The sequence below is a fragment of the Polyodon spathula genome, chromosome 23 (genome assembly GCF_017654505.1).
Source record: "Polyodon spathula isolate WHYD16114869_AA chromosome 23, ASM1765450v1, whole genome shotgun sequence".
NCBI lineage: Eukaryota > Metazoa > Chordata > Actinopteri > Acipenseriformes > Polyodontidae > Polyodon > Polyodon spathula.
Window position 1 is genome coordinate 3,030,450 of NC_054556.1, and position 14,737 is coordinate 3,045,186.

The 14,737-nt window shown below is 36.3% G+C and overlaps 1 protein-coding gene across 2 annotated transcripts; it reads left to right on the forward strand.

Annotated features, from left to right (window-relative positions):
* The first annotated feature begins 415 nt into the window (after positions 1 to 415).
* Positions 416 to 14,202, forward strand: LOC121298157 (protein Wnt-5a-like). Of its 2 annotated transcripts, XM_041225055.1 has the most exons (6): positions 416 to 965; positions 3,722 to 3,887; positions 6,566 to 6,705; positions 7,511 to 7,758; positions 8,899 to 9,191; positions 11,957 to 14,201. In XM_041225055.1, exons 2-6 carry the CDS (start codon positions 3,885 to 3,887, stop codon positions 12,413 to 12,415), a joined length of 1,143 nt encoding a protein of 380 aa, XP_041080989.1. In that variant the 5' UTR covers positions 416 to 965; positions 3,722 to 3,884; the 3' UTR covers positions 12,416 to 14,201. The 2 variants fall into 2 exon arrangements, with proteins under 2 accessions (XP_041080989.1, XP_041080990.1); XM_041225056.1 differs by lacking the exon at positions 3,722 to 3,887 and having other exon boundaries at positions 702 to 965; positions 11,957 to 14,202.
* The last annotated feature ends 535 nt before the right edge of the window (positions 14,203 to 14,737 follow it).

The following is a 14,737-nucleotide window of genomic DNA, read 5'->3' on the forward strand; positions in this document are numbered from 1 at the left end:
TGCGGAGCCTGTGCGCAAGTTTAACTGGGTTAACAAACATATTCTCAGACTCTGAATGCGGATTCATACACAGAAATCCGAGTCGGACTGTCTATTTCGTGCACTTTATAAAAGGATCTTCGTGAACTGATTTACAGTGTTTTTAACCAGGCTGGGATTTGTGAAATGGGACCTTTGCTCTGGCTGTAGCTGTACGAGGCTGATACAGAGGGGAGGAAAAAAAAAACCCGCAAGGATTGCTATTTTGTTCAGCATGGTGGATAAAACTGCAGCCTGTTTTTGCAAAGGACAGACGCGTCTGATTGTTTAAGCAGGTAGAAGCAAATTGGTATATATATATATATATATATATATATATATATATATATATATATATATATATATATATATATATATATATATATATACAGGATCTTTTTTTGAACACGGTAACTAGATTTCTCATCTACCAAATCTCACGTTTTGGACAAAATTTAACTTTATTGTTGGAGCTAAATAAGGTAACTATCAAAAAGGTGATCAGAACGAAGTGGTAAAAAAAAAAAAAAAAAAAAAAAAAATCTGGCCAAAGGCACTTTTTTTGTAGCTTGTGAATATTTTATTTGTCATTAAGTGTTTCCGCACAATCACGCCCACGTTTGTTAGAAGCACTAATTATTCAGATTGCTCTTGGACATTGTAAATAGCCGTCATTCCTCTAGTCTCCACAGTTCTGTAGAAAAGCAGCGCCTGGTGTCCCGTGTAAATGTCTCCACTCCAAACTGCCACAGGAGATTGTTCACCAGTCGTGTTTCAGTAACGGGGCTGTTTTTTTTAAAAAATCGCCCGTTCTCTTTTTGGAACGTAAAAAAAAAAAATCCACTGAGGACAACGAAGAGTCGGTAAAGGAATTACACATCTCCCGTCGCCAAAACTGGATTACTAGACTGCTCAGATTGCAAACGATTCACCATAGAGGAGGAGAGGTAGGTGTTTCTGGTGGTCCAGGGCATTGTGTATGCAGATTTCCCTTCTGAAGCTAGTCGTGATGGCTTATTTCGGGAGTGTATTAACATAGGTAGTTATCTGTTTTCACTGTTTCAGTATTGCGTTTATTTATGCCCACAGTCCGTCGTGGTTAAAGGGATCTTCTTCTGCACGATATTCATTGAGGTATTGAACACAAAATCAGTGTTCCCAACGTGGTGTGATTTTTTATTTTTTTTTAACGTTGTGTAACCGGGTGCTGCTGCTGCTCAAGATACAAATGTGAACACGAAATTGAACGCTGTTTCGCATTCGGTTTCTCTGCAGGGCTGTGTATTTGTTTATTTTTTCCCTCGCTCGCTCTGCTCCGCTCGTGTTGGTTCTGCGTGCCTCTGCAATTACATGCAAGCGAAGCATTCTGTCTGCAACGGGTGCTCAACGCCAACATCGAGAATAAAAGGAGACCGTTTGCCAATGTCTTGTTTTAATTCGGTCCAAATGTGCGTATATATATATAGATATATATATATATATATATATATATATATATATATATATATATATATATATATATATATATAATATAAATAAATTACTTAGAATTGGATTTTATTTCTTATGGTCGAAAGCTTTACTTTCGAAATGATGCTTAACTTTGATAGAAGTACAAAATCAAAGGTTTTAGGTTCGCTTATTAACCGATATTTTTGGGACCTTTTTTAGTTAGTGCTGATGGCGCCCTCTGCTGGAAATGGGTTGTTGCAATTTCTATCTTGGTGCCCGTTTTGACAGTACAGTTAGCTTCATGTGGATGGCCCGGAGACTGGTTACAGCGCGTTAATGAGGCACAAGTGTGATGTTTGAGCAATATATAAATTACAGTAAATAATTCATAATGTGTGTGTGTGTATATCATTTTAATGCTTAAATTGTCATTTATAACAGTTGTACATGCTCATTTTAGTAAGGTAAGCGTGTGAGGTTTTGGTGGGGGTGGTGGGGACAAAAACAAAAAAACTGGTAGGTAGTTTAAAGCAGGCCCGGCGAATCGTAAATAGATACATAGTTCTATGTTTTGGCTATTTTGATGCATGCAAATTCGGTCTTGTGCAAACTTTCTTCAAGACTAAAGCAAAACCAGCTTTTCTTCAAGTTGTATATGTGTGTGGTTGGCTTGGACCCCCCAGACTGAAGGAATCTTTGTTTAAACCATCGCACTGTTATTCTGGAAACCATTAAAATACTTGAAATGATGATGTAGCGCACATTGTCTATACAGCAATATTTGCATATCCCTTAATCGAACCCAATCCAGACCAAACCATTCCAGAACTGCAAATGACAATTCTAGAATCAGTTAACCGGTTTAAGAATTCGAATTTGGTTTAGGTGAAATACAGTACATTCTTAAAATTGACGAGAGGCACGACAGACTAAAATACTAAGGCGCTTTTTAAAATTAAATTGACAAACGTTTTCTAGGTAAGTATTACATATTAATTTACCTTGTAACAGTGTTTACTTATTTCTTTTTTCAATGTTTGACCAACATACACGTATATTCAGTAGGTGGGAGGGTAGAAACTGCTGTAATCGAATTATGCAATTGTATTTTCAGAATAACTTAGACTATATATTGGGATATACATATTTACCAGAAAGTTTTCCTTTGTGCTACATTATTGAAATGTGCTGTTTTGTGGTGCAGATCAATTCTATGAATTGATTAGGTTGTGGTAGAGTGGAAACACCTGTCACAAACATCGCGTTCCTGGGCTTTGGTACTCCTGCAAAGGATAATCCGAACCGGTTCTGTCCTGCAGTCTGTCTGGTGTACACCTCAGAGTTTCTGAATGTGGGGCATTTCAGCGCGTTCTAGCAATTCTGTAAACACACAGCAACATAATAAAAGTACCCTAAATATAATGTATTTGTTGTTTTGCCGGTGCTTTAAGAAACGGGTAAATACAATAAACGAATAGCTTAGATTATTTGCACAAACTATTTATTGAACCCATTCGATATATTTTCTAAAGTGTTTATTTTAATGGATGGTCTAAGCGAGACGTAAGTTCTAAGTTAAACATGTCATAGTTTTTCAAATTTGGAAGATGGCAAAAAAAAAAAAAAAAAAAATGCAGATTACCTGACTGTTAAAGCATCACTGTATTTATTCACATTTAGGATTAAATATGTGTTTTATTGGTCGTATTTAAAACGGGCAAAATAACAAAACTTCGAAACAAATAACATCGTTAATTCTTTGACCATGCAAATTTAATGTATGATGATACGCTGAAGAAACCTGGATGTTGTACAGAGCGCTTTCGTTAGCTGTGGGTAAGGCCTGTATAATGTGATTAAGACCCAGATAGCAAGCTGCGAAATTAATGCCTTACAAGTGCAGGCAATTGCATAAACCAGTTAAACTTATGCATGGAATATAAGACGAGATTGTAGTCAAATTGGTCTGGGGGGGGATCAGTTTTAATAATGTTATTGGGATGTACATAACATTTACTACAGTACAATTGACTGACGAGTGCAGGGATGTATATGTATTTATGTTCACAAAAAGGCCTAGTTGGAGTGTAATAGCGTCGGTGTTGAGGTCCTGGTTTATGCGTGTGAAGAGAGCCCCAAGTGTTGGGCAGATGATAGTCAATTATAAACGCTATAACGACCCCCCCCCCCCCCCCCCCCTTTTCCTCCTCCTCCTCCTCCTCCTCCTCCCTCGGGGGGACTCGCACCTGAGAAATTGGACTGGACAGGATCACACGAATATGTCAAGCGGACGTGGAATGTGCTACCGTTTCAATTAAAACGAGGCTGTCATTCCAAACCAATGGTCTAAATGTGTCCTAGACAGCAACGTCACTACACCGCTGATCCCGAGTCTTAACATGAAAATATAAGGAATGGTGAGCGTGTTGGGTGTTATTATTATTATTATTATTATTATATTATTATTATTATTATTATAGTAAAGAGAAAAGTCTTGGCTCATTATTTTGAATTAAAAATTCATTGCATCAATTAAAATAGATTCTAAAAGCTATTTCGATTTTTTATTGTATTTTTTTCTTTTTTTATATATATGTAACCGGTTTAAATAAGGTTGCGTGGTCTTTATAATGAAGTTACTATTAAATTACATTTATATTATTTTGATATGTTGTATTTTTTGTAAAAATATAATTAGAAAAATAGTAGTCATATTTTTGTAATGTTAATCATCAGGTAAAGCCTGTAGTGTAATATTTGAAAATTGTTCTAACCTTCAGATATAATTTGAGTGTAATTAGTTGCGACCAACGGTTTATAAACATTTTAAAGGGGAATATTCAGCTCCTGTGTTGATTGTATTGGAATAAGTCAACGAGAATGCGTTTAAATTAAAACACATTCTGTGCTTATTCAGCACATAAATACTGCGCGATGCGTGTTACGATTAAAAAGTTTACAAGAGAACCTCGGTATATAGACTCATGCTTACAAACGACCTGGAGTTCCACAGTTTCAAATTGCAGAGACATTTTCAAACGTTTAACCTAATAGCATAAATACTTCAATTAGGCACGTGCATTTTCGTTGGCGTAATCTTTTAATTATGTGATATATTATTCTTGGTAAAGTTCATTTTGAACGTTTCCAATGTTAACCATGTTACAAATTAACCGTGGAGTCCTCGTTTTTTATGAAATGCAGTAGGGCTACTTGACAAAAAAAAGGCAAACAAATGTGATTGAACAGACTATTTATATAATAGACCTATACTGTGTAAAAATGATATTTGTATACATTATTTGTGATGGCTTAACTTTTTGGAGAAACAACGAAAGTTTAATTGCGGATTCCTCCTTTGAGTTATGAAAATGGAAGTAATCGCTCGGGTTGTTCTTATTATGGTGGTATTAATAGTTATTAATATTAGTAATTAACTAATTAAACACAATTTGATTAGTTAAATTTAAATCCTTTTGCAAATCCGGGCTAGGAATTACATTTGTATCAGATTATTTCATGACATATGACCCACTCAAGGTCTCAAGTAATACGACTTAATCAAAACACATATGGTAAATTAGCAAATGTAGCGAAATGTAAATTGCGCAAAATTGGAAACATTGTAACTTTATAACTGCAGAAGTATACCCCTCGCTATAACATGGCAAATTATGCCATGGCGAGAACACAGTCGGTCGTTGTCAAAAGACAGAACTGACTGCTCACTGTCATGCATGCTGCTGTGTGTGGCGCACGAAAAGAAACAGGAATCGCACTGGTATTTTACTAGTCTCATTTTCAGGGTGCGGTTTCATCTCGATTTCTGCATCTAAACAAAGGCAACTAACCTCGTGGACGCATGTCTTTCGTGGTCATCTTTAATTAAAGTGGATAAACTTACTAGTGTGACAGACTCCTCCTATTTCAAATAAACTGCCTACAGTTAGCTGCATTTAGATTCATAAAATACGAATTAAAAATCAACATTCAACGGTGTTGTATCATTTTTTTAAGCTTAAGGATAATCATCTCAACGTTTTATAATAAAGTACACATAGTAGAATACAGTAATTATTATATCTATCATTTATTATGATAAAGCCTAGTTTTTATATCTACACAGTTTTCAATATACCTTAAATGTCCGTATTTTAAAGGCGTTTAAGTATAAGGAAACTTAACAAAGGTTTGTCATATGCTTCTTAAGATGTAAAATGAACTCTACACTGCATTACAGAGTTGCACTGCCTATCGCTGTTACATTAAAATATGGAACATTTAAAGTTCTGCAATTTATGACTTCTAATAATGATTAAAAATAGATTCAAATCATGTACCTATTGAATTTCGAACCAGGCATTCTCTCTAGAAAACCTGAAGTATACAGAACATGTATTTTGCAAGAAATAAATAACCCTATGTCTAAAAATAAATAAATAAATAAAGTTTTTAAGTCTCAAACGTTTTGTGTTTGAGATTTTAAAAAGCTAGGAGCGTTTCTGACCCAGCAGCTGCAAGTATTAAACATGGCCAGGTATAACTATCACTGCAGCAGAAATGCACACAATCACACATGCAGGAAGGAATTGCTTTGGAGTGAGTTTTCATGGTTGTAATCGGAAAAGCTCCTCAAACGGGGTGCGAGTGAAATACTGCTAAATGGAAAATGTCTAAGATAGGACTGTGTTTATTTTATTTTTTTGAATTAATGCTTCCTTTCAGTGAAGTCTATAATAGTTGTGGATTGATTGGAAAGGACAATCCACTTTTCAGGGCAGTTGTCCATCAGATCCATGTGATTCAAGTGCTCTCGCGCACACACACACACACACACACACACACACACACACACACACACACACACACACACACACACAGACACACATGCACACACTAAATTGCTGTTTTGCAACCAGTAGACTTCAGATACTGCAGTGTCTAAAGCATCACTGCCCATCTTCCACAGAACCCTGAAGCCAGTATTTCACTAGCTTTGTAAGTGTCCAGCCTCCACAGTGTTTGGTTTTTATGTTGGCATTTCCTTTTAAGCCTGAACAACAAATACATAATTGTGTTTTTCATGTATTTTCAGAAGCCTTTAGGGATGTTTCTACCACAAGGATTAATCTGTGCTGCTTTCAGAAGAAGTGTAATGGCTTCAAGACATTGTATATTTGCCATCACTTTCCTGTTTTGTTTTATGCAAGTTCCTGTAGAGGCAAGTTCTTGGTGGTATGTATAAGTTCTGGGTTAGTTTGATTTTTAAATGATTATATCTGTCTATATAGAAATGTCCTTGTTTTTAGGTTTGAAACTTGTCTGACTTCACATTTACAACATGATAAAGTGGTCACTATTTATATTAGACCAATGCAAAGATTGAGGTTATAATAAGCTTGGTATATCATTAGTGGAATACAAAGATAATAAATAAAAATATATATAGATCAGTAGTATTTGCATATAGAAATAAGATTTATTTACATGTTTAAAAAAAAAAAAAAAGACTGCCCTTTCTTGAAATGTTGAAGTCAATGTTACCATTGAATCTTGCTTTAAAAAAAAAAAATACATTTCATGCAGGAAATAAGTGCTGTCAAGCCTTTTGAGCTGGCTTTGCTAAATGTATCTTGTACCTTGCACAGTATTGTTTGCTTTAGAGAATTCTTTATATATTGGTAAACCAAAAGCATGCTAGGGATCAGTATATATTTCTTACATTTCTCATTCTTCATAGTGATGTCTTGTTTTAAATTTTACTAATTTTCCTACCATACAATTCCACTGGGCAAATGGCATTGGAATACAATGATCTGTTTTACATGCTAGCATACATACTTAAACAGCAATTATTTAATCACTGGCTTATCATTTGAATTTATAATTTAAACACAAAGTGAATGCAACCCTTACTAAAACAACATAGTCAGATTACAAATTGTTACAATATGCATGTGTTGGTAGAGATACAGTACTCTTGCATGCCACTCAATAAATGTTGATGGCAAAATAACAGATACTGCATTTCAATTTTCAGGTCTCTGGCTATGAACCCTGTTCAAATACCAGAGGTTTATATCATAGGCGCGCAGCCACTGTGCAGCCAGTTGGCAGGACTTTCCCAAGGGCAGAAGAAGCTATGTCAGCTGTATCAGGATCATATGCAATATATTGGAGAGGGAGCAAAGACTGGGATCAAGGAATGTCAATATCAATTCAGACACAGACGCTGGAACTGCAGTACTGTGGACAACACCTCCGTCTTTGGAAGAGTCATGCAAATAGGTACAGCAGTGCTTTTAAAAAACCAAACCATCTACAATGGAGCAATGTATACAGTAAATAGCAATTCTCCTCTAATTTAGTACATGTATTAAATTAGCTTCATGAATAAAACAATCTAAATGCATCAATGGCAAACAGTGAACAGCACTGATCTTTAGTACATTGTGTGTTCATCAGAATTCAGGGTAATCGGGTTTCCTTTAGTAGCTGACCATTTCTGTTTCGTATCAGTTGTGATCAGCCGTTTTGAAAGTAATCATTTTTGACTTGCATAGACCAATAAGTTCAAATACTTTCCCAAGTTTTTCTCTTTGATAATTACTTGGAATCTGGTTTTGGTGCATTTATGAAAAGTCTTCTCGCTATCAGTTGTGACAGATTCTGTCCCCTGGGTTTCTCCAGTGTGTGAAATCGGAAACTTTGCCCCATACAGAAACTATAATTAGTTTGATAGAAGTAACATATTTCTAAAATGAGCAGCAGTTATCAGTGCAATTAACCACTTAAACCAAATGTATACATGAGAGGGTTTATTATGTTTACCAACAGGACACACCATCACACACAAAGTCCTTTCTGTGTGTTTCTTTTTACTACAGTACTTGCTGTAGAAACTGAGAACATGTATAATCCAATGACTTGCCCAAGAAAATATTAAAACTGGCCAGGTACAGCATTCAGCAGTACTGAGATCCCAAAAAAACATTTTTATATTTTCCTGTAAAATTTCAAAATGTACCTTTTGCTATAAACAAAAACATGGTACAAGCCCACAATGTAATCCTGCAAAGTTCTTTCTGTTTTGCGCAGGAACTAAAGAATGCCTTTATGCAGCAGGTTGTATATTTTATGCCTCTGCAATGCTAGGATACAACGCTTTGTGATGCTGTAAAATCTGAATGAATCTATTCCTATATTCTAAGTGTTTGCGAGCTAAGTGGTAAATGTGGGTATGTACTGTGAGTAAAACTGTTCACAAACTCTATACCTGATGGTCTCGGTCCATTCGAGAGTTAACAAGTTTACCCAGCTGGATGGAGGTGTATGGACCCTCTGCCATGGATAATCTGAGCAACCTTCTTTAGAGTCACTTTGCTGTCAGACCTTTTCACAAGCTTTCCTGTTCTTTCCTGGTACCAGGGAGTCGTGAAACCGCCTTCACGTACTCGATCAGTGCTGCAGGAGTGGTGAATGCAGTGAGTCGTGCCTGCAGAGAGGGGGAGCTCTCTACCTGTGGCTGCAGCAGGGCAGCAAGACCCAAGGACCTGCCTCGTGATTGGCTGTGGGGTGGCTGTGGCGACAACCTGGACTATGGCTTCAGATTCGCTAAGGAATTTGTTGATGCCCGAGAACGAGAAAAGATCTACCAGAAAGGGTCATACGAGAGCGCCAGGACGTCTATGAACTTGCATAACAATGAAGCAGGGAGGAGGGTAAGCAAATCTGAGCAATATCAGTGGTATTATTGTTGGCATCTTTCGCAATCCTGAACAAATCGATAGTGTTTTCTTTAAAGATTATAAAGGCTGAAGCTAAAAACATGGCGGGGAAGAAAAACCCAAGGTTACAAAGCCAAAATTGGAAAATTTAAGGGCTATTCAAGGTTATACAATGATCTAGTTTAGTAACACAATCATCCCTCTGAAATGAAAACAGCACTTTTTCTTAGAAAATGTTTATTGCTAGTGTTCAGGCATCTGGGGTGGTATGACTGAAGCTTTTCTATAGGATTCCTGTAGATTTAATTTAACTGTACCTGTTTAAGTTTACCCCCCTCCCAACTTTTCTAAAATAGTTACTGTATTTGCTTACAATTGGGAAAATGTTCTCTTGCACAATTTAACTGCATTGCATGTTAGCTTTATTGCCTCGGGAGGTTTTAAGCATATAATATTGCATTTTAAAAATATTATTTCGATCAGATTACAAAAAGCCGTTATGAAATGTACAGCACTTTACTGTGCTCAATTAAAAAAGAAAAAAAAAAGAAATTTGCAAGCCCATTGGATTCCATTAAAACTTCTGGAAAATGTAAGCAGGTGATAAAGAAACAAAAACTTGTTTACATTTGAAGTTGGTCTGAGATCCAACATAGAGAAAATATGTATGATTAACACTGTTATGTCATAACACTTATGAACAACTTTGTACTGTTGTGGAAAGTGTTTGCCTTTATATTACTGTTGAAGTTAGGTTAAGTAATTCAGTTAACAATGTGAATTGGGGAATATAGTCATAAGTTTGAACAATTCTATGTATAGAGTTGCTCAACATATATTCAATATGGTATTCATTATAATCATCATATATATATATATATATATATATATATATATATATATATATATATATATATATATATATATATATATATATATATATATATAAATAACACACACACACGCACACACACACACATATACAGTGCCTTGCAAAAGTATTCAGACCCCTGACCAATTCTCTCATATTACTGAATTACAAATGGTACATTGGAGTTTTGTTCTGTTTGATATTTTATTTTAAAACACTTAAACTCAAAATCAATTATTGTATGGTGACATTGGTTTTATGTTGGGAAATATTTCAGTTTTTTATTTCTTAAAAATATCTTGCTTGCGTAAGTATTCAACCCCCACACATTAATATTTGGTAGAGCCACCTTTCGCTGCAATAACAGCTTTAAGTCTTTTGGGGTAAGTATGTACCAGCTTTGCACACAGTGTCGGAGTGATTTTGGCCCATTCTTCTTGGCAGATTTGCTCCAGGTTGTTCAGGTTGGTTGGACGACGCTTGTGGACCGCAATTTTCAAATGGTGCCACAGATTCTCAATGGGATTGAGATCAGGACTTTGACTGGGCCACTGTAGGACATTCACCTTTTTGTTCTTGAGCCACTCCAATGTTGCTTTGGCCTTGTGCTTGGGATCATTGTCCTGCTGAAAGATGAATTTTATCACAAGCTTCAGCTTTTTAGCGGACTGAAGCAGATTCTCTTGCAGTATTTTCCTGTATTTTGCTCCATCCATTCTTCCTTCAATTGTAACAAGATGCCCAGTCCCTGATGATGAGAAGCATCCCCACAGCATGATGCTGCCACCACCATACTTCACTGTGGGGATGGTGTGTCCTGAGGCATTGGCAGTGTTAGGTTTGCGCCACACGTAGCGCTTTGAGTTTTGGCCAAAAAGCTCTATCTTGGTCTCATCTGACCACAAAACCTTTTCCCACATCACAGCTGGGTCACTCTCATGCTTTCTGGCAAACTCCAGACGTGCTTTCAGATGGTACTTTTTGAGTAACTGCTTCTTTCTTGCCACCCTCCCATACAGGCCAGTGTTATGCAGAGCTCTTGATATGGTTGACTGGTGTACCATTACTCCACTCCCAGCCATTGAACTCTGTAGCTCCTTCAAAGTGATTGATGGCCTCTATGTGGCTTTTCTCACAAGTCTCCTTGTTTGAGCGCTGAGCTTTGAGGGATGACCTTTTCTTGCCAGTGACTGGGTGGTGTGATGCAGCTTCCACTTCCTGATTATTGATCCAACTGTGCTCACTGGGATATCCAAACACTTGGATATTATTTTGTACCCTTTCCCTAATTTATGCATTTGTATTACTTTATCTCTAACTTCTGTAGAATGCTCTTTGGTCTTCATTTTCCTTCAGATTCACAGCCTTACCAATGATCCTTCAACAGTGGGGTTTTTATCCAGAAAATGTGACAGCAACTTTAATGGTTCACAGGTGGAGGCCAATGGTAAGGTAATTGTGTGCTCGTTAGGGTAATTTCTTTCATCGGTGCAAACTGGGAGCTTCCACAGCACAGGGGTTGAATATTTATGCAAGCAAGGTATTTCAGTTTTTTATTTTTTCACCTTACAATAATTGATTCTGAGTTTCAATGTTTAAAAATAAAATATCAAACAGAATGAAATTTCAATGTACCATTTGTAATTCAGTAATATGAGAGAATTGGTCAGGGGTCTGAATACTTTTGCAAGGCACTGTATATGTGTGTGTGTGTATATATATATATATATATATATATATATATATATATATATATATATTCATTTTTTCATGTTGGAGCAAATGTACTTCTGTTAATGTAACCTGGAAGTACTGTGCTTGCAACCTGCGGAAGACGGTTACATAAATAAAAAACAACTACATTTTAGATTTTTTTTCTTCTTTGCAGACTGTGTATGATCTTGCTCACGTGTCCTGTAAGTGTCACGGTGTTTCTGGATCCTGCAGCCTAAAGACATGTTGGCTACAGCTGGCAGACTTCCGTAAAGTTGGGGATGCTCTGAAAGAGAAATATGACAGTGCTGCTGCCATGAAGCTCAATACCAGAGGCAAACTGGTGCAGGTCAACAACAGATTCAACCCACCGACCAACTACGACCTTGTTTATGTGGACCAGAGCCCTGATTACTGTGTGAGGAATGAGAGTACAGGCTCTTTGGGGACCCAAGGGAGGCTTTGCAACAAGACTTCAGAGGGCATGGACGGCTGTGAGCTGATGTGCTGTGGAAGGGGCTACGATCAGTTCAAAGCACAAGTGGTTGAGAGATGCCACTGCAAGTTTCACTGGTGCTGCTACGTGAAGTGCAAGCGATGCACGAAAATCGTGGACCAGTTTGTGTGCAAATAATATACACTCTAACAGAGGAACCAGAACTATATAAATTATATTTATAGAGTTAAACAATTATCATACCGGTGCAAAGATTGAAAAACCGTTCATGTCGCAGATTAAAATGAAAACTTGTCTGCAGGAAATGGAGAATATCATGAAAATATTTATTTACGAAGAGACTAAACATGATTCTCAACCTACAAATGGATTTTGTTTTGTTTTGTTTAAATACAGTAGGTGCCTAGACCTGTGAAATAGGTACTTAAGCTTCATACATTTAAGGAAGATGCTTGTATTGGGAACATTTCAACTGAAACCAACACATTTTGTAATATGGTTTGTATCCATTATCAGAATGCACACATTCCAGATTGCAATAGGCTTTCTTTCTCCTCATAGCTATCTATTTAGCTAGATGCAACGCCATACATAATGGGCTTAAAAAAATTACTACTCATTTTCCATTGAGCAAGGACATGATTTAAGTGGGGAAAATGTCGCTAATAAGGTAGTCTGCTGGGACCAATATGCTTTGCAGTTAAAATATCCATGCTTTAATTGCAGCCTTAACCAGAGGACCAATAATTCACATTACTGTATTGGGGGAGGTGGGTTGTCATCTGTCTCAATGGATCGCCTGTCCTTGGCAATGTCTTCAGTCTTTTCCCCCTGTATACCTTGAAAGAGGGAAGGGTGCACCATTGGAAATGATGCTGTCAGAAAAGGGTACTTGAGAGCAGTGCTTTGGAGGCATTGGTGCCACTATTTAGAAAACAATACAGTTTGTATCCATTTCCATGGATGACTTCTACAAAATGAGATTGCAGTGCCGGTCCGGTTGCATTTAGTATTCACACTGTCATTTTTCATGACCATTGCAAGGCAAAGTAAAATAACATTGTTTTTAGTTATATATAATATATATTTTTCCATATTAATACAAGTATTCACTAAAGTTGTAAGATCATACCTGAACGGTTTAGCTATATATGGGCAAGGTGTGTGGTTTTGTTTTTTGGTGTCTAATAGCCCAGGCTCTGTATATACTACTTCTATACAATCAGTGATTTAAATTGTATGTATTTATTTACACTTCTGTAAAACAGATTCTCTTTTAATCTTATCTCTATCAACATTGTTTTGACTTGGTTTACTTTTGTTTGTTTGTTTGTTTTAAGACAACCAGATACTTGCAGGTGTCACTGTGCATGCTTGGAGCACTTCAGTTGAATACAACAGCATGGCTAACAATGTGTTCTTGTTTTGATGGATGGATTGCTAATACAGTACTAACTTCCCTGCTTCATGTTTTCTATTGTTTTACCTTTTCATTTTCAGTTCCTCACTCTGGGTTTTGGTATAAGGGAATTCACATTAGTTTGAGCACATTGCAAATTGCACATATTCCCTGCCCAACACGTCACACATCAATACAGCATGTTCACACTCACCTTTGATACCAATGTGTCTGGGAAGAAATGGGTAAAATTCACGACACTGTCTATTTATGTACTGTATACCAACCGTTATGCTCTTGATTTTACAGTTTATTCATAGTTAAAGCACAGTTTAATAAACATCTGTATAGATATAAGGTTGCTTTTAAACAATTAAAAAATCATGTTTTTTTAATTGTACATATTTCTTTGTCAAGCATGATGTGTAAATTAAATGGTGCAAACGAGATCTGTTGTGTCACTTTGCTGTTTTGTACAAATAAAGTTAAGGTAGAAAGACTGAGAAGATATGTTACTTGAACATTAGAAATATTTTTTGGTGCTAGGCTACCCTAGAATCGACTGGCTGATGTTAATTGAGGCTGAACATTGCTGGAAGATTTGATATTAATAAATTAAACTTTGTTGAAGAGTGATATATAATATGGAATCTTATCACCTATTTAAGGTTTATTCAGTTGTAAGTAAATATGTTGCGTTTATAAAGTGATTAATTAGGTTTCACCACTATTTTCCAAATGATAGAGCCACTAACATTAGCGTCAGTTATGTTATTATGAGATTTTTATATTTGCTTATAAAAAAAGGAATAAAACTGCACTGCAGAGCAAAAAATAAATGTCCCCTTACTTTTAAATAAACAAATTTAAATGTTTGTTAGAGTATTTCACAACACTTCCTGCCAAGAACGTCTCATTAGATTTAATAAATTGCCATCTTCTGCATGAAATGCATTTTTTAGTCAAAAAAGAACTTAAAATTGGTAACAAATACTGTTTAAAATGGCACAGATGTGTCACCAGTTATGCTGAACAAAATAAATGGTAGGCCTATGTGTTGTTGCGATGAGAGAAGGCCGACAGTCTGATACACAAAGGAC